We start from the raw sequence: 26,418 nt of genomic DNA, 5'->3' as shown, positions 1-26,418 counted from the left end.
ATAATTCAAAAAGGTAAGTTATGAAAATTAGGTGCAATAATATGTCTTCTTTAAATAAAATACTAATTATTTTGCTTAATAAAGAGGCCAACTTTTCAGAATATTTTCCCCCCAGAAGATCAGGAACATCACCTGAGCAGGGAGGATATTATTTTACAACTCTCTGAGTTCTGTGAGCAAGGATGTGATTGATATAAGGCTCATTTTTAAAGGGAACTGCCTTATATTTTATAGGGCTATATTATTTCAAAGTGCTTTTACAAACAAGCCTAGCTGAAAGCAGTTGGTCAGGTAATTCACCAAAGGATTTTAAGATAGCAAGTTATTTAACATTAAAGCGACAGAAGATTGTGTTTCCAGGATCTCTCTGTGTCCCAACTTGGGTCTGTGATGTTATACCACCTCTTCCAACTTAAGATTCTTACACAAGCTGAAATGTGACTCATCTGCTTTGACAAAAATTGCTTCCTTGTGGCTTTGAGAGTTACATATTTGAGCTTTAAAATAAGTGTCATAGCTAGGGTCAGGCAGATGGTCACCTAGGTAGACTGGACAACTACCTTGACTCATGTCCACCTGTCCCAGGTTATGTCACAGCACAAAATAATACATTACACATTCCTACAAAGCTACAAAGGAAGCAATGCTGCAATGTGTCATTGTCACAGAGTTACCAGCAGTTTGGGGATATTTTTGGCTAATCTTTCTATTGTGGAGCTTTTATGGTGGTGATGGCAGTTGTGTGGTGGTTGTTATTTGGCAAGAATTTAAATTGGAGACTTCTGTCATCTGCGCATTCCAACAAATGATATAAATAAGGGTGTGTTTGTAGGAAAAACCTGGGTGGTAACGACATTTTCTTTTTAATCTCTTGATCTGTATCAGATGGTTGTATATTTTAGAAGGAGTGACAAAAGAAAACACATATAAATCTCTACAGATTAGCAGCTAAGTTTGTTCAGAGTGGTTTGCCAAATAGTTTCAAAAACTAACACTGATTGAGTGCTTACTGTGTACACCACTAAGCATGTTACATACTTCATCTCAATTCCTCCTCATAATAACCCTCATAATAACCCAATGGAACAGTTATTGTTACTCTCAATGACCAAGATCACATGGGTAGTAAATATCAGAGGCAGGGTTTGAACCTAAGAAGAATCCATGTCATAACCACTGAAAAACCAGGATTTCTATCCTGCTTTAAAATGTTGCCAGTCTGCTTTTGATTTTCTTTTTCTTTCTTTCTACAACAGTGCTGGCCAATTTGCCTTCACAATCCAGATATGATTTCAGCACTAAGCAGAAACACCTAGGCCTTTACACAATCTACTAACATTCCTGCGTGAAACTGCCTCCCAAGTAATAGTCATTTACCTCTGGCAGTAGACATAGTGGTTTTCATGTGTATGGTGGGGAGAATGTTTCTTGTATGCCCTGAAGCGAGCTCACAAGAGATGAACTGCAGCCTGACCGCACAGAACCTCTCCTATAGCTGGTTATTTACATTAACCCAAGTTGAAACTTCTCCCCAGAGATAGGCGCTGCCAAAGAACCCTAGAGGAAGTATGAAGCTTTATCTTTTGCACGCACACGAAGTCTTCCGAGATCCTGGGTAGGTGTGGTTCCCAGGGGCTAATCGTAGCATCCAGGTGCAAATCTGAAAGCGTGTTTTTAAATGGAGATGCAGACACAAATGTGGATGACTTGGTGAGTCTCTGAAGTGCTTGGGAAAGTCCACTTGTGACGTTTTCGGTTTGCTGGTCTCTGTGTGTGTTTGTGTGTGTATGCAGTGCGGTGATGGGCACCTAGCTGAGTGTGCCAGGTCTAGATAAGAGGTGTGACGGTTCTGAAAGTTTCAGGAGGGGCAAGGATCTGACAGCACGGTTCACTGAGCCTGCGAAGCATCCAGCCTTGGACAGAGGACTCGAGCACTTCCCTGGCCCCGCCCCCGCTAGGCCCCGCCCCAACGTCCGGCCCTTCCCACCGTAAGGCTGCCCCAGTTCCGTAAACACTCCTCTCCCCGCCCCGCGCAGTTCGGACCGTACCACTCGTTGCGCGGGGGAGCATCCTTCTCGCATACGAAACGGCCTCCATCCCGAGCTGTCTTCACCCTTTCCCATACGAACATCGGGCATATTCTTTGGATCTTAGGTTAATTATGTGCGAATTCGGCTTTAAGAGCCTGAAATGACTTGCCTTTCCCGGCTCCGCCGCTCCGTCATCCCCCCTCTTGCGGGTTTTGTGGTGGCCTCTTCTCTGGAGTCTCTCAGGGCCCTTTAAATACCGCGTGTAGGGGCGGGGGGGACGGTGCCGAGGGGCTGGAGTTGTTGAGGTGAGGAGTTCCGAGGTAGTGCGGCGCTTGGTTGGGGGACTCCCTGAGACCCCTGGTTCCGGGTCACTTCGTCTCCTTCCTCCTGTCTCCGCGCCGGACTCGGTGCGTATCCTTCCCCGGGGAGGGGTCTCGGTCTGTGAAGTAATGAGCTAGGGCCCGAGAGGGGACAGCTCAACCCAGGGCAGCCCAGGCCTCCCCGCTCCACCTCGGAACGCCGTCCTGAGACCGCGGGGCCCAGGAACCAACAAGCTTGACCCCTCACCCCGACCCCGTCCCTGTCCCCGTTTGACCTAGAACTGCCGTCCCGCGTGGGAGCGGGACGCGCACGCGAGTGGCCGCGGGCTGCCGGACCCTGAGGCGGCGGGGTCCGGGCATTTCGGCGCCGCTCACAGCCCGCCGGGCCGGGGCCAGCGCCTGCTCCACGGGCGGCTTTCCACCGGGGCTGCGGAGGCCCCTTCCCCGGCCGGGCGGGGCCCGCGGCGAGTGTTTGGGGTTTGTTGCCGGGGTTTCCCGGGCACTCGGCTCTGCCTCCGCCGTCCCCTCCTCCTCGGGTTTGTTTTGACAGGAAACGTGGTACTCCTGGAGGGAGGGGTGGCCTCCGGGTGAGTCCTCTGGACTTGCCCCTCGCCGGGAGGAGGCGTGGAAACACTGGCCGGCTTGGGCTCCAACCCTGGACCTCGCAGGGATAGCTTTGTGCTTCCCAAAGCTGCTCCTTGAGCTGGCACCGCGGAGAGTAGCAGAGATGATTTGGTGGCACGTGGATAAACATAGTTACGTGTTTTTGTTAGTAAGATGGAAAACTGCTCCATTAAACGAAGCGATTTCTTGATGGTACAAAGTTTTCCTTTTAAAATAAACGTATTTAAGTGCAAATATCTAATCAAGATAATCGTTTGCCAAATTATTGGAAGTAGAAGATGGAGACAGGGGGTACAGTTGCGATGCCTGGTCAAAGGACTCAAGTTTGGGGAATTTTCTCCTAGATGACTGTCCTACCTTGACCAGGAAGAAACAAGACAAAGTGTCCTTGGCCCTAGTGAGCCCCCAACCCCTCTGGTCTCCAGTCCAGAGATCTTGCCCTTCCTACCTGCCAACAGATAATGAGGTTATCTCAGTGGTTCCCACTTTAGGAGGCTCCCTGCCCCCCGCCTGCCTGCCTGCCTGGCTGCCTGTCAGCCCTTTCCTCTTGACCCTAGAAGAGATTTCATAATCAGCCTCTCAGCTAGTGGAGGTTGTCTGGCTTAAAATGGCCCAGGGCTGAAGATACCCAGTCATGTGTAGAAGCAGCATCAATGCCATTTTGTGAGGGTTGAGGACCCTTTAGGGGGGAGTACAGGTATTAAAACGGGCCATCAGGGGTGTGGGGAGAGTGCTTTCAATTATGAAAAGTGCCTAGAAATCCTTCTCCCTGATGCTGTAATGCCATGTGTAGCATGAACATCTGCTTTTTAGACAGTGACTGGCTTGTTGGTTTTTATCTAGCTCTTTGTTGGTTCTAATTTGATGAAGACCAGTATTGTCTAGTTGAATAGTGCAGGCACCTATCTCTGTGCTCTGTGGTTTTGCTTTGCTATGCGTGAATAACTTTAATGCTGCTATTTGGGACTGGTTCTAAAGCAGCATTTTGCAGAAGATGGTCATTTTCCAGCATCTCCAATTTTGTTATAAGAGCCTAGTCTTACTCTTCTGACCCCCTCCTGCCCTTTACTACATATACGTGAACGTGTGTACCTTCCATCTGACCTTGATCTGGTCTTGAAGGAGTATACCCCTTAGATGTTCCTTGAAATTTCTCTGTTCCATAACCTAACCTTAACTGGATGGGTTCCATTCCTCAGAACTCTGCTGGGTAATCTGAATAATTCACTGCAAAATGTTTATGACTCATGCTAGCTGTAAGCAGTTAACCTTTCGGATCATATTTAGGCTCTAGGGATTTTGCTGTACATAAGGATTGGTTCCCTGATACAGGATTTTGAGTCACTCTAGTGGGGTGGTTGAGAGTTATTTTGGACAGTGAACTCTCTCAGTAATGCCCTTCACTGTATAGTACTTGAGCAGCCATCCCAGAGTAAGGTCAGCTTCCTATCACATGTGCAAGTGTCCACGTGGTAGTAGATAGATCAATTTGGCAGAGTGGGAATGGAAAGAATGAGCAGCACACTGAATTTTCTCCAGCCATCCTGGAGTAATAGAGTGCATGGGCTTTAGGGTTTCAATGTCTAGATTTAACTTGTGCCTCTGCATTGCTGTGCACCCTTGGGGAAGTAATGCAATCTCTCTGAGCCTCAGGTTCTTATTATAAAATGTGAATAGTATCTTAGCTTATAAGGCTATAATGAGGACCCAAGGAGGTAAAATATTTAAAACACTTATAAAATACTGAGTGCATATATTGAGATTATAATAAGCACTCCATGACTGTTAGCCCTAATTGTTATTATTTGGTTTCAGTGCTTTTAGGAGAGTAGAAAGACACCATGTAAAAATTTTCTTTAAACTCCTGAAACTAAGTCTTTGCTAGCTTGAATTATTGATGCCTTGTAAATGTGTTGAAGAAGGCACTGGGAATTGGAGAAGGGAGGCATAGCTTCTTACCACAAGCAGCTTAAAATTTAGCAGGGAGAAAGATATGCAGATAACTATAATAGTTTAAGTGACTACATAATAAATATGTGTAATGTGATTGGGGTAGAAGAGAACGAAAATCCAAGTTGTCTTATGAATAGGACTGTGGCTTACTTTGTTCATACAACAACATTTGTTGAGCCCAGACTATATCCCAAGTGGTGTGCCAAGCTCTACTCTAGAAGGCTAATGTAGATGAGGTAAGTGGTAGGGTCTCCAGGGAAGTTCACCTTGAAATTGTGATAATAAATTTCTAATATGAAGGACAACAAGGAGCCAACCATGTGGAGATCAGGAAGAGTAACATCCCAGGGGGAGAAAATAAAAGGTGCAAGGGCTCCAAAGTAGGAAGCTGTACATGTCTGCAGGACCCAATGAAGGTCACTGTGTCTAAGTTAGGGGGGAGTGGAGCAGGATGAAGTAGGCAGAGGCCAGATCACAAAGAAATTGTAAACCACAGCCAAGATAATCTTGTAAGTAAAGGGAAATCACCTGGGAGTGAATTTATTTGCCCCTTCTGAAGGACTCTGGCTTATTTATTGTTTTATTTTCCAAGCACTGTTGAAGATGGGCTTTAGGACAAGTTTGGCTGTCTAGAAATACTATCAGACTTACAGAAAAAAATTCCAAAAATAGTTCAAACATCTTGTTGTCCACTGCAAGTCAGATTCACCTAATACATTTTTCTCCATATGTTTTGTTGTTTTTTTCTCTTTTGTATCATTTGAGAGAAAATTGCATACATCAAGGTCCTTTTTAAAACAACCATAGTCCATTTATCACTTTAATATATTTAATGGTAGAATACAAATAACAGATTCAAGTATTCTAACTATGTTCTTGATCACATTTATTTTGTCCAGTGCAGAATCTATACCTTAGTTCATTTTGTGCTGCTATAACAGAATACCATAGACTAGGTAATTTATGACAAACAGAAATTTATTTAGCCCATAGTCTTGAGGCTCAGAATCCCAAGATTAGGGGGCCAGCATCTGATGAGGGCCTTCTTGCTGAATCATAACATAACCGAAGGCATCACATGGGCAAGAGAAAGCACGGAGATTGAACTCATGGCCTCATGCTCTCTGTAATTGGCTTTAATCCATTCATGAGCATGGACCCCTCATGACCTAAGCACCTGTGGTGGGTCCCACCTCCTAACAGTATTGCATTGGGATTAAGTTTCCAAAATATGCTTTTTTGGAGTCATCCTCAAATCACAGCAGTTATCAAGTATCTTCATCTGGAACATATCCTCAGCTTTTGTTTTTTATGACATTGACCTTTAACTTATTTTAATAAGACTAAAATAATAGTTGACATCTTTAGGCCCTTACTAGGAACTTAAGTATTTGACATAGATTATTTCAGTTAATATTTACAACAATTCTACAGGGTAGATACTATTATTATTATTATTATTATTATTATTATTATTACTATTATTATTACACAAATGGTAAGTTCCCTCTCTCTAGTTAGTAAATATCAAGAGCTGGGATTAAAAACCCAGTTCAGTGGGTTAGCTACTGTTCTTCCTATGTCAGTGAAATGCATATTATCACTGGCATATCTTTACAATCTCACACCAGTACAGGACCACTTATAGTTTGCTGCAGAGAGGAAATGAAAAAGTAAAGTAGGACATAGGCTGAGGAATCGGAGTCTGTGGGAGGAAGCATGACTTGACCCTTAAGGTCCCTCTTCTCTAAGATGTCAGTAGTTACACTGCCATTCATTCATCTGTTCATTTATTATGCAATATTTCAGTGCCTGACTGCCTTTGAGTCATTGGCCTCAAAATGTCAAAAGACTGTATTTATTATTATTAAAGAACAGAGTAGTACAATACAGATATGAAATGTGGTACTTCATTTGCTTTGACTAGTGATCCACTGTAGTGTTGGAGGCTTTGCTTGGAGCAACCTTTTGTCTTTACCTTTGACCAGTGAGTGAGCCTCCAGGTAGGATGAGATGTGGTATTCCTGAAAAGTTGTTTGATTTACCTGTAAATTGCATTGGTGAAAGTTAGGTAGATCTAAGTTTGTGAGTATGAGAACTATTATGTTTCTTTTTAAAAAAGCCTAGTTTTATCATTACCAGCCTAAGAGGGGACCCAAAATACTTTAAAAAGCAATCTAATTACCCTCAGTGGCTTTTGAGTCAAGTAGCTTTGTCCCTAGATGACTTAAATGGAAACTCAAGACCAAGAAGGGTAAGAGTAGGTGAGAAGGACTAGCAGAGGACCATGCACACTGTGATGGGCCATTTGCTTTTGTGTTTTGTATTTCAGACACATGTAAGAGTTCTCTCCTAGGGTGACTACCAGCCTTGTGTATCTGTAAGGGAACATGCTTTTGTTGTCCTGGAGTAAAACTGTTTTCCCCTTCAGTTTTTAACGCCTGAGGTGATAATATTAACAAACAAGCATGTAATCATAAGCAAACCTCTGTATCCTGTTTATTCTGTGTCAGACACTGTGCTGAGTACTCTCTCTAGATTTACTGTGGATTCTCACCCCAGCCCTAAGAATCAGGCATTATCAATATTCCCATAAGAGGAAATGGATAATTTTCTAGTAGAGTAATAATAAGCATCTTCAAAGACAGGCTTTTTGGCTTAGATACACTAAGTCCCAGTTATAATGGGAAGGCTTCTACCAAGTATTTCTAAACATTGCAAAGCTTTAAACTTTTCTGTTGCATCCCCTGTGCTAGGAATTTTACCTCTAGTAACTTGCTGGCAGAAAGTGTAGTGGCATGCAGTGGCAAGCAATTAAACATGCCTGCTCTGAGCATATTTAATTTATTAGAGCTTCTAGTGATGCCTCATAGAACTGTGGTTTGGAGCATTTTAACAATTTCGAGCTGAAAGAAACTCTATAACTGACCCAATCCTCTTAGAAAAATGAAGTGAGGAGAGAAGATGTGGTATGAGTGAAGTCACGTAGCAAATTAATGACCGACATATGCCCCAAACCCTGGATTTCTAATTCCTAACCTAGAGCTTTTTTATTTTTTAAATCTTTGCAATTGGTTGCCTTGTTAAATACAATTAAGAAACCTACCAAATGTTCTGTCCAGCTGTGGTAGAATATAATGGACAGTAATAACTGTTAACCTAGTTCATACATTCCCATGGATGAAAGCTTTTATTCACTTGTACTTGGAAAAACAGCCAGAGATACTCATTTGAGGCAGCTGTAGTGGTGAAAATCAAGAGCAGAGCCAAGTTGTTACATTGCGGGGAGATGACTGAAGGAAAAAATAAAAGGTAGAAACAAACTTTAAAATATTTAAATGAGAGTGTGACAGAGACCTGGGAATTTGAGTTTTAAATCTAATAAACTAGGCTTAAGTAGTACATTCCCTGCACTGGGGCTTGGACTTTGGCAGTACCAGGCATGTAAATATGTAGTGGTATCAGCTTGCAAATGTTCTAGTTGAAGCTGTACCAAATGGAATTCAATGATTGTGATTCAGTTGACACTGAATGAATACTTGTCATATACTTGGCACTGGTGGTGAACAAGACTCAGTGTCTGCCTTATTAAGCAGATTCGGAAGTAGCCATGGGAAGAAAATAACCATACAAGTGCTTTTGTGGATATGTGCTGCACATGTACTCAAGGGAGTACCAAGAGCTCTGGTGGGAGGGTGGAGGGAGGCTTCCCCAAGAAGGTATATTTTCAAGATTACCGTCAATGGGAAGTAAAATGTTGGCAACGAGGGATGTAGCAAATTAGAGGGGTTTCCATTTAGGATTTAGGGTTTGGTGGCAGTAAAAGGGTTATAGCAACCCTTTTTCTTCTGTCTCCTCTCCCCTTCCATCAGCAGGTTGGAGTTAAAACTCAGGTAGAGGCTGGTTGTCCCAGGGTAGAGTAGGTTATTTCACCACTAAAGGTGTAAGGGTCCAGGGCTATTTTATATCCTGTGTTCTTGGTGATTAGCTTAGGATTCTAAGATAGGGTAGAGTGCTTCCTGGCAGCTGCAGTCCACACCATTTCCTTTAGTCTGCAGAGGCAGGTAGGGGTTTTCTCCTTGCAAAATTGGTGGCCTGGAGCTGAACATGCATGCCTATAATCAGACTCAGAAGCCTGAGGCAGGAGGATCACGAGTTTGAGGCTAGCCTCAGCAAATTAACAAGACCCTGTCTTGAAATAAAAAATATTTTAAAAGGGGGTTGGGGAGATATAGCTCAGTGGCAAAGCATCCCTGGGTTCAATTCCCAATGTCCTCCCCCCGCCCCCCCCCCCCCACCAAAAGAAAAGTGGTGGCCTGGGCAAGGATGCATTTCTGTGTTAGGACTGAAAGTTGTTAGGTGAGGCAGTATGCAGATGCCCTTGGGCTTTTCACACCTGGTGTATCCTCTCAGACTCTTTCTTGTTTCTGTCACCACCCAAGGAATAAAAATTGGCTGTTTCTCTCAACAAAGTCTAGCGCCTTCCCCCTCCCGAGTTCCAGTCCTCCCTTTTCTTTCTCATGTTTTCTCAACAATGCCTTATTTTCCTTTTCTCCTCTAGCATTTGACATGCACAGTTTTGCGTAACTGGACTTGAGAACCATGAGAGTAGGGCCCTATCTATTTTGTTTACTGTTAACTCTTCCTGGTGTCTGCTGCTGGGTGCACTGTAAGCACTCAGTAACTGGAATCATCGCAGAACCTGCAGGCATTTCCACTGATTTTATTCTGCATAGTTAGGCTTCACATTCTGGCAGTTTTAAAAGTTCTGTATCCTCTGTTGCATGGGATGGTTCAGATTTAAAGGGATGCAGTGAATTCTTCCTATCATTGCCCATTCAGGATTTGAGGTGCCTTTCTCCTTGGGCCCAAATTTTCTTTTTGTGTCAGCTGACACCACACATATCAAGGCCAGCTTCCTCACAGGCCTTGCTCCTGGTCATTCTTTGTGCCCATGATCTTTCTGGGTTGTGCCCAGGCCTGACTCCCTTCCCTGGTAGGCAGTCTGATATCCCAGAAACAGCACTCAGTTTAGATTCAAGGGATTGGTTCTGTGGTACAGTAAGTCCCCTTGTCTCTCAAGTCTGTGCCCCTGTTCTGTGAATCACCATCCTATGTGCCTGCTCACTCATTGAGTGGTGATAGCTACTTCGTACAAACCAAATGGTAGGTCTTATTCTTCGTGTTGTGGCAATTCATGTGAAAGTGGAAGAGGAAAGGCTAAAGACCAGCCAGAGATTAGTCTTTCCTTCTCCCAAGAAGCTCATAGAGAGCACGAAGAGTCTACTTTCAAAACTATTTTATTTAAAGCAATAATAAGTAACATTTGATTGCTGTGCCAGGCACTGTAATGAGATTTGTCCTATTCAGTCCTCAAGTACACTATGAGGTCAGTCTTCCAGTCCAGTTTCACTGATGAGGTGGGGGTAAAGTGACCTCCCCAAGGCAGAAAGAGCAATATGACCCCTCCCAGAGCCCTGCTTTCTCTTACCTTCCCATGTCTTAGCATATATATTTTTATTTATTTGGTGGTGGGGGGGGGCAATACCGAGAATTGAACTCAGGGGCACTCAACCACTGAGCCACATCCCTAGCCCTAATTTGTGTTTTATTTAGAGATAGGGTCTCACTGAGTTGCTTAGCACCTTGCTTTTGCTGAGGCTGGCTTTAAACTCCTGATCCTTCTGTCTCAGCCTCCTGAGCCAGTGGGATTACAGGCATGCGCCACTGCTCCCGGCTTTAGCATATTGTTTTAAAGAATATGTCATTGCTTAGAGCTGCTCCGCAATCATACTGGTTATGTCCTGAGTCAGCTCACATTGATGAGTGTGGAATCCCTTTTCTGGAAGGCATTCTTGATAGCCTTGTGACTGCCTGGCTGGGGTGTTAGGGGAGGGACACGGTAATATTCTGGAAGCTTTTCAACACTGTTAAACTTGTGGGTATAGTTGTCCATACTGGTACCAACGGAAGTGCCCCCAGAATGTTGATGCAGGGTCTGTTTGTCTGTACAGGTGTTCTCTCTTTATCCATACTCAAGTAACACAAAATGCCATTCAATGATGAGAAGCAATGTGTGGGCGAGGACCATCCAAGTGATTCAGATTCTTCACGGTTTTCCGAGAGCATGGCTTCACTCAGTGACTATGAGTGCTCCAGACAGAGCTTCACAAGTGATTCCTCCAGCAAATCCAGCTCTCCTGTTTGTGAGCCCACAGGGGAGCGGGACTGAGGGTGGTGGGGTGTTTGTAGAGTATGTTGGATTTGAAAACTCAACAATGGTGGAGGGCAAAGCCCAGACTTAACCCTCATTTCTTGGTGTACCAGCATAGCACTGCAGGGGGACTGCAGCTATTTTGTGTATGTTCTCAGAAATGGCCACGAAAGCTCACAACCTGCTGATTTTTATTTTGATCAGTGTCTCTAGTCTGCTTTGGTTTGATATAAATCAGGCTCCTCACCCCACTCTTTTCTCCCAAACGATAGAAAGCTACTCCTTCTTGTGATTACTTCTTGGACAAATTAAAACAAACAAACAAACCAGATTGTTTTCTGATTCACATTTAAGGAAACATGCCCTTATGGAAGCATCAGGCAGGAAGTGAGATATTCTAAGAGATTTCCTGCTAATTGCAAACCCTGTTGTGCAAGTCACTCAGAAAGGGGCCCTTAAGGAGAATTACTACACCAGGGTTATGTGAAAGAATTGAAAGAGTAGCAAAGGAAGACAGCTTTTTCCTTTTTTGTATGTGGACACTGGAGATGTGTTAAGCAGGTGTGTTTGCTTTTTTTTTTTTTTAAGATTTTTCATTAGCCTCTTTGTCTAGGAAGTACAACAGCTTAAACAGACAAGGTAAATATAGAAAAAAGGCAACTGATGTTTAATAGATTAAAAATACTTGTTCATTTGTATTTAAAATTTTTATGTTTTTTATTTTAAAAACTTGGAAAATACGTTAGTATAGAAAAAAGAAACTGTTGCCTACAGTATCATCCAAAGACTATAGCTGGCAGCACTTTGCCATCTTTATCCTTTACACAGATGTATATACATATATGGAATCTTGTTACTTAGTTGTATAACTAAAACATTTACTTGTGATAATATATTTTCTAAACTTTCTTTATGATTGCTTACTTCAAGAGAATAGACCATAAATTTACTTACCCATTATTATTGAACATTTAGTTCCATTTTGTGGACTGGGGATGTGGCTCAGTGGTAGAGTGTTTGCCTTGCATGCATAAAGGCTTGGGTTTGATCCCTAGCACTACCCACAAGAAAGGGTTAGTTTCCATTTTTTTTTAATATTTATTTTTCAGTTATCACAACATCTTTGCGGACACAACATCTTTGTTTGTATGTGGTGCTGAGGATCGAACCCGGGCCGCATGCATGCCAGGCAAGCGCGCTACCACTTGAGCCACATCCCCAGCCCCTTCCATTTGGTTTTTGCTGTTATAAAAAGTGTTTTATTTGGTTCATGAAGCCTTTCTGGAAATTACTTTGGATATCATTGGATTACTGGGCCAAAGGATACAGCCATTTTTAAGGAGAATCTTGTGGTAGAGTTGACAAAAGAATTAACAGCAGCCACCTCAAGTTTCTGTGTTTTTCTTTTTCTTTTTAATTAATTTTTTTTAGTTGTTGATAGACCTTTGTTTTGTTCACTTATTTATATGTGGTGCTAAGAATCAAACCCAGTGCCTCACACATGCTAGGCAAGTGCTCTACCATTAAGCCACAACCCAGCACTCTGTTTTTTCTTATTCTTGACGTTTTATATATAAGGTTCATGCATCCGATAACAGGGTACACAGATAGTCCTGAAGAAGAATTTTGATGTTATTCTGTTTCACCTTTCTTTGTCCTCCTCCTTTCCCATCCTCTTCCTCTCTTCTCCTCTCCCCACCTTTGTTAAAAATTAAGTAACAAAATATTACATCATTCCTATTGTTCAAGATCATGATTTTTAACAGAAGCTAAGATTTCCAACTAATTTTATAAACATGATTTATTATAATACTTTCATAGTAAAATCACTAGAAATAACTCAGATTATTATAACTTTCCTACTGAGAGGAAAATTATCCACCTTCTCTGATATACTTTATTTTCTTTAATGATTTATTGAGCTCTTACTATATTCTTCTTCACTTATATTGTTTAATCCTAGGCCAGCCTTCATAGGAGGTTACCTATATCTCAGTGAAGTCAAAGGATAACTACAAGCAGGAAAATCTTAGGATTGAATTTAAACCTTATGTTATACTGTCTATACATTTAGAAATTATATTTTTATAAACAAGTATTTCATATTGAGTTTACTTAAATAAATGAGAATTCTTAATTACCAAATTAAAAAATCATCAGTCTCTGTATAATATATGTAAATAAAGGCAAATACCAAAAATAAGATGATTTAATTTTTAAAAATAAGTTATAATAGGCATATTTTAATAAGCTTGTCTTACAAACATTTGAAAATTTATTATCAAATAAAAATTTATTATTAAATATAGCACCTGAAACTATTTTTCAAGTCTTTATTAAAGTGAGTGAATCCACCTATTTTGTTTATATTCTTTCTGCTTATAAAACCATGAAGTATACGTAGGAATAAATTAAACCTTGTCTACATCAGATGGCTTTATTGGGTGACAATTTCTCTTCTATAGCATTGACTGACTTTTGTTTTTCTTTCAGCAACAAGCCCTCCCAGAGTTGTGACATTTGATGAAGTGATGACTGCAGCAAGGAACTTATCCAACATGACTCTTGCTCATGAGATTGCTGTAAACGAGAACTTTGAATTGAAACAAGATGCTGTCCCTGAGAACAGGTGACCCATAGACCTTTGTTGTGCATAAACAATGCTGAAATTGTGTGTGTGTGTGTGTGTGTGTGTGTATTTCATACTGATTCCTGGAAGTTCTTGTGTAATATCCACAGGAGATAAACTTGTTTAGTTCCCTAACAAGGTCTTATATTTTTAAAAAATTTCTGTAGGATTGTATAATTTCTCAGTTATATGTCACTTCCTGAGGAAAGCTTTTCTTATTTTCCTGAACCCCCTAAACTACAGTTAATTCTCTTGCTATAGCCTCCACCACTTCCCCTTTGTGAAGAAATCTTATAATTTTGGTCTGGGGATGCAGTTTAGAGGTAGAGCACATTCCTAGAATGCATAAGGCCCTGGTCCCCAGCACTGCAAAAACAAAAACAAAAACCTTATAAATTTTATGTTCAGTGTTCATCTTCCCCACTTGATTGAAAGCACCATCAATTGCAGAACTATGCCTGTATTGTTTGTTGCTTTATCTGGATTGCCTCAGATACTGTGTGACCTATAGTACACACTCAAGAAATATTGGCTGTTTTGTTTATTAAAAACTGGGCTGGGGTTGTAGCTGAGTGGTAGAGCACTTGCCTCCCACGTGTGAGGCCCTGAGTTCAATCCTCAGCATCACATAAAATAAATAAAAATAAAGATATTGTGTCCATCTACAACTAAAAAAAATTTTTTAAAAACCCTGATATTCAGAATGAAGGGAAGGGAAGGGGTATGGGAATGGGAAAGACAGTAGAATGAATTGAACCTAACTTTACTATGTTCTTATGTGAATACACCACGACCATGTAACTCCACATCATGTACAGCCACAAGAATAGGAAATTATACTTCATATATGTATAATTTGTCAAAATACATTCTTCTGTCATGTATAACTAAAAAGAACAAATAAAAAAAAATTTAAAAACTGATACCCAAGTTGTAAAGAATAAATAAATGCAACTGAACTGCCAGAGTTTAAGGATAGGCAACCCAGCGCACTTGTAGGTAGGAATTACAGCCACCAGCGGGTATTTCTTGGTTAATCCCATTTCCAGGGACCTTTAGTTAGAGCTGCACTCTTATATCTTACCTAGCCTCTGGCATCAGTGGCTCCAGTTCCTCTGGGACAAAGAGGGAAAAAAAGGCTTGAGCCCTTTACTACAGATCATTTATTTTTAAGGTAAAGTTAACACATGGATAGTGGCATTGTTTGTTTTTCAACCTCACAGGGGCAATTATTAATCCTGAGGCATTCTCTCTCTTCTAATTAAGATAACTTATAGATAGTATTTGATTCCATTTATAACTTTTTGTTCATTTTAAAGCAGGAAAACCAGTAAGTATAATAATTTTTCTTCTTTGGAGTATATATTGCTCATAGTTCTCCTAGAGATGTTGTTATTAAAAATTAATATTTTTAAAGATTACTGGCTAAAGTGTATCTGTTTGGTTTTCTTTGGTAATTGCATGATATACCAGCTCTCTTCCCTAAGCTAGGCCCCCTCTGACCTGACTCTCTAAGTCCCAGCTGTTTGCCTCATCTCATTTTTAGCTTGCCCCAGTCCTCCTCCATATTCACAAAGTAGCTATTATGATCCTTCTGAAGGATAAATCAGATCAAGTCATTTCTTAGCTTAAAGCCTTTCAATGGTTTTGTATTACATGAAGAATAAAAATCTAAACTATGATGGCTTGGAAAGCCCTACTTCCCAGACCTTATCTAGTAATATGTTCCTTCCTGCTTCCTTCCTGATGTGGGTGCACACTAAGCTTGATCCTATCTCAAGGACTTTGTCCCTTTTCCTTTGTATTTTTGCCCTCGATCTTCATACAGCTTCTTTTTCTCCCTGTTGAAGACTGAAATCAAAGATCATTGTGACCTTAGAAGATTTTTTTTTACCTACTCAGTGAAATAAGTACCCTGTCACTGTCCCGCACATTGACTCACTGTGTTCTGCTCATGTCTCTGAAATTATCTTAGTCTTCGTGTGTGTGTGTGTGTGTGTGTGTGTGTGTGTGTGAGAGAGAGAGAGAGAGAGTGTGTGTGTATGTATGTGTGTGTGTGTGTGCACGCATGTGTCTGTGTGTGACCTAGGCATTGAACCCAGGACTTGCATGTTCTAAGTTTGTGCTCTACCACTCATTTTAATGTGTTTTTGTCTATTTCTGCTAGCATAAGCCTTTTGAGGCATAGACTTTCTTTCTACTGTGGTGTCTCAAGTGCCTAAAACAGGACCAAGCACATATTAGATGTTCAGTGCACAATTATTGACTAATAAAAATAAAAATTTAAAGTTAATCATTTTTATGAAGTATCACTAAAGACAGTTTGGGATTATCTGTACTTTAAATTCAAAAGTGGCAAGTAAAGCCAGGCACAGTGGCGCACACCTGTAATCCCAGCGGCTTGGGAGGCTGAGACAGGAGGATCGCAAGTTCAAAGCCACCCTCAGCAAAAGCAAGGTATTGAGCAACTCAGTGAGACCCTGTCTCTAAATAAAATAATACAAAGTAGGGTTGGGGATGTGGCTTAGTGGGGTTGAGTGACCCTGAGTTCAATCCCCAGTGCCCCCCACAAAAAGTTACAAGTAAAGGCCAGTGTGAAGGTGCTTTAGGATATCAGGCAGATCCTGGGTTTGAATCCTGGCTCTGCTGAGACTATATCTGAGCCTCTCCCCAAAGATAAGATGAGGATTATGCTACTCACTTTAAATGTGTGATCATTGGCATAAAAGTGCCTTGTACTTAAGTACTTTGATACTGTGGAAAATATTAACCTCTCTTCCCTTCATTTTCTGCCATGGCTAGGAAAAGTGAGCATGGAAAACAAAGTATAGAGTTAGGATGCATTATTTAGTTTAATAATGAAGTAGCAAATTATTTGTTGATTTTCAGATGATCCTCACAGTGGCCATTTTTTTTCCTTTTTAACATATGGCTCTCTCTCATTTTATCATTTAGTTCTTTGGGGGGGGGGGGAACTGAGCTAAAATTAGTCAGGTTTCCAATACCCAGTAGGAATGCTTGGATTGATCATATCCCTTCTTGCCATTCCCCCAAATCTCTTGAAAATTAAAGAGCTAAAAAGTGTCTTGAAGCATATAGGAAAACTTCAGTTTAAACTCTGATGTCCCTACAGAACCATAAAATTGTTTTAGCTCATTGCTTGTTGTTCCTTCACGCTATATATGTGTGTGTGTGTGTGTGTGTGTGTGTGTGTGTGTGTGTGTGTGGCTTGTAAAGTCAAGAGCAAAAGTCTGTACAGCAATGTTTGCCTTTTTCATTGTTCTGTAGTTGCACAGCAGAGTCTCAGATAATGGCAGTGGCATTTTTATTGAATAAACTTACTCGGACAACTAGAATAAGTTTTAATATTTAAAGTTGCTAAGTAGACTATAACATTAGCAGTTATGTAAACAATTTTAATTCATGCTCCTTGGCTGATTTCCATTTCTCATAACCTTTTATATACTTAGCTATTTGTATTTTAAGAAGGCAGATTTTGCCAGGTACATTGGTATATGCCTGTAATCCCAGCTACTTGGGGTGCTAAGGCAAGAGAATTGCAAGTTCAAGTTCAGCCTGGGAAACTTAGTGAAATTGTTCTCAAAATTTTAAAATGTTCTAAATGGGCTGGGGATCTAACTCAGTGGTAAAGCACTTGTCTAACATACACAAGGCCTTGGGTTCAACCCAGAACCACTGAGGATAAAAAAAAGATGAAAGAAGGAAAATTAGGAGATATGCTTAACTGTCAAATTATTAATTTATCCACCATGCATTCCTTGAATGCTCCATAAATGCCAGGCATTTAGGTACAATGGCAGTACCTAGATGAAGTAGTGTGTCCTCTACTTGGGAGAAATATGTTGCTCTGTGGCAAAAGACACATTCAGTAATTATAGTGCAGGAAAATATGTGGTTTTCTAAAAGCTGTTGCAAAATGGTGTAGGAATGTGTATTTTAATGTGCACCTATTAGGACATTGATATAGGGGTAAAGCAAGGTGGCCACCTGTTCTATTGTAAGCTTTTCCTTTTTCAGTGTTTTGTTCTGGGATATTGAATCAGAAGTTGGCAGGCATTAAAATGCCCCTTGGGTCAACCTATTCTGTTACTTGCCATGAAACTTCAGCTGTTGAGGAAAGAACAACTTTGTCATCTCATTGCTAAAATTTAGAACACATCTAAAGATCTATGTAGAAGAGTAATTAGCTAAATCATCTTATGTCCTTAAGACAGAATTTTATGAAGTTATTATAAGCCATGGTAATGAAGATTTTTAAAATCTAGCAGAAACAGGACAGAATACTAAATGAAAAAAAATTTAATATTGTGCATACTTGGTATTCTTAACTACTAAAACAATGTATTGAACAGGGGAAATAAGTCAATAGATTAATAATGGGATTATGGGTTATTTTGTTCTCTGTTTTTTTATGCATTTTTAAAAATTGCTACAGTGAGTCTTTAAGATTAGAGAAAATAATTCTTATTTTAAATTAGATAAAATAATTCTTATTTTGCTATAGCTTGGCTGGTCAAGTGAAGCATATTGTTCACCAGGCCTTCTGGGATGTCTTGGAATCAGAACTAAATGCTGACCCTCCTGAATATGAACATGCTATCAAACTGTTTGAAGAAATCCGAGAGGCAAGTTGATGCTTGTGTGAATTAGTATCTTGGTCTATTTGGGCTTCTGTAATAGTATATTATAGAGAAATTGGCTGTTAATCAATAGAAACTTATTACAGTTTTGCAGGCTGAGAAAACTTATGATTAGTCCCCAGCAGATTTGGTGTCTTGTGAGGGCCTGCTTTCTGTTTCATAGAGGATACATTCTTGCTGTGTCCTCACATGGTAGAAAGGAAAGGAGCTCTATAGGGTCTTTGCATTCGTGATGACTTCATCCTTATGTCCTTATCATCTCCCACAGCTTCACTCTAATATCATTCATTGGGAATTTCAACATGTTAATTTGGGGGGAGAAGGACACACACATTTTGTTTATAGCAATTACCCACCCCATCCCCCTGCAAAGACCATTTCATATCCTTTGGTATTGGCCACACTTTTTGAAAAACTGAGCTCCATCACTAGTAAGAGTTTTCCCCTGCACTTTCTGAAGTGGGATGGAGGCTGGGAAAACAGGGCAGTAGAGATACCAGGGCATTGCAGAGCACAGAGTGTTGGCTAGAGAACAGCCTCTGGAGTTAGGTAGGTTAATTTAGTATGGGCTCTAAGTCTCAGCTTCCTGAGTGCTAACAGGGTAGTTATAAGAATAAATGAGCTAACTTTTATAAGGCCCTTGCTTCATATCATGCACTAAATTTTTCATTTATTTTTACTGTAACTCTTTGAGGTAGTTACTCCTATAATTTTATGTAAAGAAACCAAGTTTTGTAATTCACCCAGGGTCCCAAAGCTTTGAGGGATCAGAGGGATTGAATTGGGCACTGTGGCTTAGAGCCTGTGCTCCCGACATGTGCTGTGTATGTAAGCACAGTGTCCACTGTGTAGTGGAGACTCAGTAAACAGTTTGTTTTTCTAACAGATAATATTTTATATGAAAAAGATACTTAATGGGCCACATAGGTGTTTTCATCTACTCTTTCTCAAGGGTTCTTCTGGAGCCATAATCTACAACTTATTTGCGCTTCTTTTCTGTAGTCTTTTTAAAAAAAATATTTATTTTTTAATTGTAGTTGGACATAATACCTCTATTTTATTTCTTTATTTTTATGTGGTGTTGAGAATCAAACCCTGGGCCTTGCACATGCTAGCAAACACTGTACCACTGAGCCACAACCCCAGCCCTTCCATAGTCTTTTTTGAAGGGCTCTTAGCAATACAGCGTCTTTGCCAGTTGTTTTCATTCTGATAGAATCAGTCATTTCCTACAGTGAGGGCCTTTGATTCAGAAGGTAGAGATTTCTTCTTAGAGTTGAGATGCTAGTATGTTTCCCAGGCAAAGGCACTATCTATGGCATCAGGGACATTATAATAAGGACAAGGAGCTTGGCCATCTAGACACAAAGTGAAGAGTGACAACCTTTATTCATGTAATGACCCTATTAATTTTTCTTGCTTTCCCTGTGTAGATTCTTCTCTCTTTTCTTACTCCTGGTGGGAACCGGCTTCGCAACCAAATCTGTGAAGTTTTGGATACAGACCTCATTAGACAACAGGCTGAGCACAGTGCTGTTGACATCCCAGGCCTGGCCAACTATGTCATCAGTACAATGGGAAAGCTGTGTGCTCCCGTGCGAGATGATGATATCAGAGAGTTAAAGGCCACTGGTAACATTGTGGAGATGCTGAGGTTAGCACTTGAATTTTCTTATAGTATCTTTGAGTTTCTTCAGAAGGGAATGTGGGTATTGGGGGACACAGAATAATAACTGGTCTTCCTAAGGAATTCTTTTTTTTGTCAGTGCTGGGAATCAAACCTAGGCTCTCACACGTAATAGGTAAGCACACTATCACTGAACTACATCCCAATCTCCCAAAGGAATTCTTGACCCTATAAGAAAACCACATTAACAGGGAGTAGGCCAGTTGTTTACTGTGTGTGTAGTTTTCAGACAGAATGATCTGACAGGGTTATTGGTTGGCATATAGTGGGCCTTGGGGATGCTGTGATAAAAAGATAGATATGATTCCTGATACCAGGGAGTTTATGGTTTAAAAGGGAGACAGGGCTTGAACAGTGAATTACAGTTGTGGTAAGTGGTATGGAAGAGAAATAGAGGGTCTTATGGAGCCTCCTGCAGAGGGACTTGATCTAATAAAGGATCTAGGAAGTCATCTTTATTCCTAAGGGTCACTAGCTGCTATAACACCTAAACCCTGAATTCTCAGTGATTTAGCCAATAAAAGTTTGTTCTCACTCATGTCACAGTCAATTCAGGAGCTCTTGGTTGGGCATCCTTCCACATGCCATTTGGGGACCCAGGCTCCTTCTTTCCTTTTTCCACCAAGGTTTTCAGCATCCTCTCAATTCACCTGGGGAATAGAAAGAGACCATGGGGAAAGCAGACCCAGTGTAAAAACATCTTAGCCCTGAAGTGACACATTCTTTGGCTATGGCTAGTCGTATGGTCCCACCTAGATTGAAAGGGACCTGGGAAAGGCAACTGCTCTTTGGAAACACTTTTTGCAGCCAGAAAAAGAGGTACCTCTCTGTAGAGAGATAACATGGACCCTTAGTGGTCAGCTAGCCATCTTTGCTGTAGTTTTCCTGAGGAAGTGAGGTGCACATTAAATTGCTAGAATTTCAGCTAGCTGTGTAGACAATAACTTGATTCAAGAGAAAAGAAGAGTCTAATACTTTTTCCCACTAATGGGAACTTTTCTTCCTTTTTAAAATGTATGTATTTATTATGTTCCCACATTGGGAATTGAGTTTTATGTAATTGTTTTAGAAAGGTAGGAAAAGGAAATAGGTTTGTATGTGGCAGGTAACTTACTTTGTGACTTTGGTCAAGTTGATAGTCTCTCAAAGCAACACTTTTCTTATCTATAAATTAGGTTTTATATATTTTATTCTTAGTTATGTTCCTTTCTGGCAGATTGTGGGATCCTTGCTTCCAGATATCTTACTGTGTATTAAATGCCAAATATATGGTGTTCATCTTGGTCATTTATTGAGCACCTACTATGTGCCACTGCCCCCTGCACTTTACCCTCATTATCTCATTGACTGTTAATAACACCCCTCCAAGGTTGATGTCCTCCTCTTTCAGCCTTAAGGAAACTTGGACCAAGTGACATTGAGTGACTTTTTCATGGCCATAAATCTGCTCAGTTGCAAGGGTGGATTTCAGCACAGGGCTGCCTAACATTTTTAAGAAATAATTTCCCATGGTGCCTCACTGCCCTGTCCCTTTTTTACTTTATTGATTGATTTATTTTTTCTTATTTCCTTAGAAATATAAACCATGCACACTATGTTTAGGCTCCTTAAAATTTCAAGGACTTTCAAATGAAAATTCCTTCTTGAATTTTTTTATATTATTGTTAAGGCTAATTGTTGATGCTTCTTATTGTCTTTCTCTCTGTTTATGACTGGCTTTAATGGATCAGCTGGAGGTATTATATCTGCTATAGTAAATACTCTTGAGACCTGTGGAAGAAGCATTTGGAATATACATATATGAATTCTATGAAAAGTGACCTTGACAAACAGTGATTGGAACTTCAGAACCATATCTTTTGCAGACTATAACACATAGATAATAACTGATAAATTTCAGTTTAACTTCTTATTCACCTCTTTAACTGTTTTAATTTAATATTTTTAGACAAATATTCCATGTCCTGGACCTCATGAAAATAGACATGGTCAATTTTACAATTAAAAGTATCAGACCACACCTTCAACGCCAGTTGGTAGAATACGAAAGAACCAAGTTTCAAGAAATTTTAGAAGAAACTCCAAGTAAGTATGATAAAACATGTATTTATATTAAATTTGGGTGAAAATAAGATACTTTAAATTTTTTTAATCTTATTTTTTTTTTGGTGGGATTCTTTTTTGTTTGTTTGGTTTTGTCTTTTTTGGAACTGGGGGTCGAACCCAGAGATACTTTAATTTTTGACACTTTGCATAATGTCACTATTTTGGCCTTGCTTTCAGTCATTTTGATACCTTCTGAAATTGACATCACAAACTTACAGTTGTTCGCTCTGTCCTAGAAACTATGCTAAGCACTGTTTATTTTTTCATTAATTCAAGAAGTGTTTACTGAACACCTGCCATGGGATTACCACAGTGAACAAAACAGTCACAGTCCCCAAGGAGCTTTCATGCTAATAGGCACGACAAGTAAACATATATTTTCAGATGTGTTATTAGGAGACAGATAGTAACAGGGCAGGAATGAGGGTGGGTGGTGTTTTTTGATGGAATGGAGAAGTTTTGCCTTTTTAGAAAATAACATTTGAGAAGAGTTCACAAAGAGATGAGGAAACAATGTGTGAAGACCTGGGGGAAAAACATTCTAGCCATAGAGAACTGTAAATAAAATGATGCCAAAGCAGATATTGTGGCTGGAGTAGGTAAGGGGAGTGTTGTGGGAGATGCAGGCAACAGAGAGCCATGTTAGTAATGAGAGAAATTTAGATTTTATTCCAAGTTCAGTGAGAAGTTTTTGAGCAGGGGACCAACATCTGATTTTTGTTTTTGAAGAATACTCTGGTTCCTGGGTAGGGAATAAATTGTATAAGAACAAAGATACCAATTCAAGTATTTGACAGAAACGATGGTATCTTATTCCAGGTTGTAGTGGTGGAAGTAGTGTGAAGGGGTCAGATTCCAGGTATATTTGAAGGCAGAAGTAGTAATATTTGCTGAAGGTTGAACGAGGGAAGATAGAGGAATAGAGGATGACTCATTGGCCTGAGCTGCTGGGTAAATAGTGATGCGTTTTAGTGAGGTGGGGGATATTGGATGAGAGAAAGTTGGGATATCATGTGGAATCAAGAGTTCACTTTTTTTATATATGAACTTTGAAATCTTATTTGACATTAGTGTGGAGCTATCAGGTAGGCATTTAGATGTAAGAGAATAGAGTTCAGGAAGGTGCTGGGAATCATGGATATTCATTTGGTAGTAATCAGTATACTTATGATGTATAAAGGTTTGGAAATGAACAGTAGTCAACGTAAGTGCTTGTCATATTCTAAGCACTTTGCCTGTATTAACGAATTTAAATTTTATAACAGCATACAAAGTTATCCACTGTTTTGTGGATGTGAAATTGAGACATGAAAAGATTAAAATTGCTTGTAAGGTATGGAACTGGAATCCTCCAGATATCTGGCTCCACATTCTATGCACTTACCACTATTATTATATGGGGTGAGACTGTGGAGGGTGTGTGGTCATGGAGGGGACTGACCTGGCACTCTAGCATCCAGAGGGTGAGATGAGGAGACTATGAAGGAATAGCCACAGAGGTAGTATGCAAGTCAGGAGGAGGTGACATATCCTATAAGACAAGTGAACAAAGTGGTGTTTGGAGAAGTGGGATGGGGCAGGGGGCTGCTAAATAGTTCAGAATGATTGGATGTGACAGGTGTTGCTAAGTAGTCCAGATGAGGCAGGCTAAGGTTTGGCCATTGGGTATGACTAAATATTGAAGAAAATTGTTGATAACCTTGATGGGAGCAGTTTCAGAGGATTCATGGACATTAAAATGAGAATTAAAAAGAGGGGCCAGGGAAAAATGGAAGTAGAGAAAGTATGGTCTCATTAGATTCTCACCATTACCATTTACCTTGTAAGGTAGGTACTGTTATCCCCTGGTGAGAAAGTTGAGGTGCCAGATGTTTTGCACATCTGCCAAGATGTTGATTAACTGCTCATTGACAAACCTTTGTCTCTGGCCTCTGGTATTTAGTGTGTACCAGTCGAAGGCTGAATAAAGTGATCTGTCCTTCCCCACCCCATATCCTCATGGGGGTAAGCTTTTCTGACTCAATGGTCAACAAAGAATTGTATGGAAATAAAGCAGAAGAGATGCACCCAGGGAAGTGCACATATGGAGGGCCATGTTGGGAACAGTGGCAAAGTTAGGCATGTTCTGCTTGACCCAGTGGACCATGATACCATCCTCCCCTTGGATGCCATCAGAGACTTTGTTTAAGCCCTGTGGAGCAGACTAGGATCTATAGAAGGCACATAAGCAGATTGCTGTATTTTTTAAATTAATTAATGTATTTTAATTAGGTATAATGACAGCAGCAGACAGCTGTTTTTGACCTTCCTGAGAGTTGGAGCTGTTTTAACTTTAAAATGGGCCCCTGCTATTGCTAGTAATAGTCAGTACTAATTAACACCTTGTTGAGCTCTTTGGGCATGCCAAGTCCTTACATGTGCTAAACACTTCATCAGCTCATTCAAGCTGCACAACCGTCCTATGAAGTGTTGGTACTATCATCACCCTCATTTACAAATGAGGAAATTGAGGTTAAGATACTTGTACCAGGTGATTGCTAGTAGGTGATAAAGCCTGGATAATCCAGACATGTTCCTTCCTCAAAGCATGTGCATGTCGACTCTCTGGGATCCTGCCTCTATTCAAACAAGATACTGTCTGTGGGATTATTACGGAGGAATCTCTGGTTTTAGCTGGCAGATGGGACTAGATTCTAAATATCATTTTATAACAAAAATTATGTGACTTCAAGAACTGTGTTATTTTAGCTCCTATGGGAAAAGTATTAGGAGAAATAGAACCCCACATAAAACCTGAATCTGAAACCTAAACTCTATCTTCTTAGCAGTAATTTCCTGAGATTTAGTGATGAGCTTCATTTTTATGTCTGTGTATGTACACATGTGTGCAAATTTGTCTATGTTTTGAATCAAAATAGCTTGGAATCCTGGGCAGATTTCTTAATATGGGGTTGAATTATCATTTTGTTTATCTCAAATTAATTACAACTCTCCTTAAAACCTTGGGTTAGTGACCCATAATTCATTTGCACCTTTCACATAGACTTGGCTATTTCCACAGATTTACAAATAGAGTAAATCCATCTATGCATATGTATCATTTTTGTCCAGCTGGAGAATTCAAGAGTGCAGGAAGCAAAGTATCTATCAGCTGTAAATTATATCCCCAAGTCACTCTGCCAAAAGCCAGCCCCATGCCCTAATATCAAAATAAGAGCCTCACAGATTCATGTAGGACAGAAGTAATGTTGTATGTTTGTGCATACATTATTCTAATATGTTTATAAATTTATTGGAAAATTAATACTGATAAGTACACTGGATTTCTGAACAGACTCCAGGAAAATATTTTTTTTTTTGCCCTAGGAAAGAGAGCATATTTGATAAGATGTTTTCATAAATTTTATTTCATGAGCTATAGCTTATTAGTAGAGTATTTGCCTAGTGAGTGTAGCCCTGGCTTTGATCCCCAGCACGCACACGTGCTCGTGTACACACACACACACACACACACACAATATCTTTTCCAGAAATATATCAAAATCCATTATGATTGTCTTTGCCTGACACATAAGTCACTTAGGAACATTTTAAAGAAGAGCACACTGATGCTTAAAATCGTCATACCCCTAGAAAGTATTGGAGCTAGAACTGGAAGCCAGGTCTCTTAAGTCCAAATTAAACCAAGCTGTTACTTCTGCTACTTTATTGGGATTTTTTGTTTTGTATTGTATTTACTGGGTGACATAGCAAGAAGGAAATGAATGGAAAAATGAAGGGAGTTCACGGAATCAAAGGAGAAATTAAAATGCCAGAAACCAAAAAGAACATCAGGAATATAGACTAGTAAAGTCAAAGGAAAGTGAGACTTCATTGTCAGAATGTTAACATGTATTTCAAACATAGGCCATCCCTGACACTGTAGTCACATTCAGAATCCTGGAAGAGTTTGATGGACTTATGACTTTATGACTAAGATAGGCCAATCCTGGCAAGGCCTCTTAATCAATATTCACAAAGGAAAACATGGAATGAGGGAAAATGGCTTCTCAAAGAAAATCAGTACCAAAAGAATGAAGGTGAGATGTCACTAGACAAAAAAGAGCAGATGCCATAGAGTCATTTCTATTCCACCAGAAAATTCTTGAGTACAGGGGCTATGTTTATTAATCTATCAATCCCCAATACTTGGTA

The 26,418-nt window shown here is 40.2% G+C and overlaps 1 protein-coding gene across 3 annotated transcripts in view; it reads left to right on the top strand.

Annotated features, from left to right (window-relative positions):
• Positions 1-2,310: 2,310 nt before the first annotated feature.
• Tcp11l2 (t-complex 11 like 2) overlaps positions 2,311-26,418 on the top strand; it is a 38,081-nt gene continuing 13,973 nt past the window's right edge. Inside the window, exons 1-6 of one of the 3 annotated variants that reach the window (XM_027942444.2) lie at positions 2,311-2,437; positions 10,942-11,133; positions 13,635-13,770; positions 18,296-18,416; positions 19,865-20,085; positions 22,067-22,203. In XM_027942444.2, the coding sequence (XP_027798245.1) occupies positions 10,977-11,133; positions 13,635-13,770; positions 18,296-18,416; positions 19,865-20,085; positions 22,067-22,203 (772 nt within the window). In that variant the 5' untranslated portion in view covers positions 2,311-2,437; positions 10,942-10,976. The remainder of the gene's footprint in view (positions 2,438-10,941; positions 11,134-13,634; positions 13,771-18,295; positions 18,417-19,864; positions 20,086-22,066; positions 22,204-26,418) is intronic. The other 2 variants (XM_027942520.2, XM_027942599.2) reach the window with 2 other exon arrangements.

Source organism: Marmota flaviventris, chromosome 3 (assembly GCF_047511675.1).
Source record: "Marmota flaviventris isolate mMarFla1 chromosome 3, mMarFla1.hap1, whole genome shotgun sequence".
In the NCBI taxonomy this organism is placed as follows: domain Eukaryota; kingdom Metazoa; phylum Chordata; class Mammalia; order Rodentia; family Sciuridae; genus Marmota; species Marmota flaviventris.
Note: the sequence above shows the minus strand (reverse complement) of the source record. Positions and strands in the feature narration are given on the sequence as shown.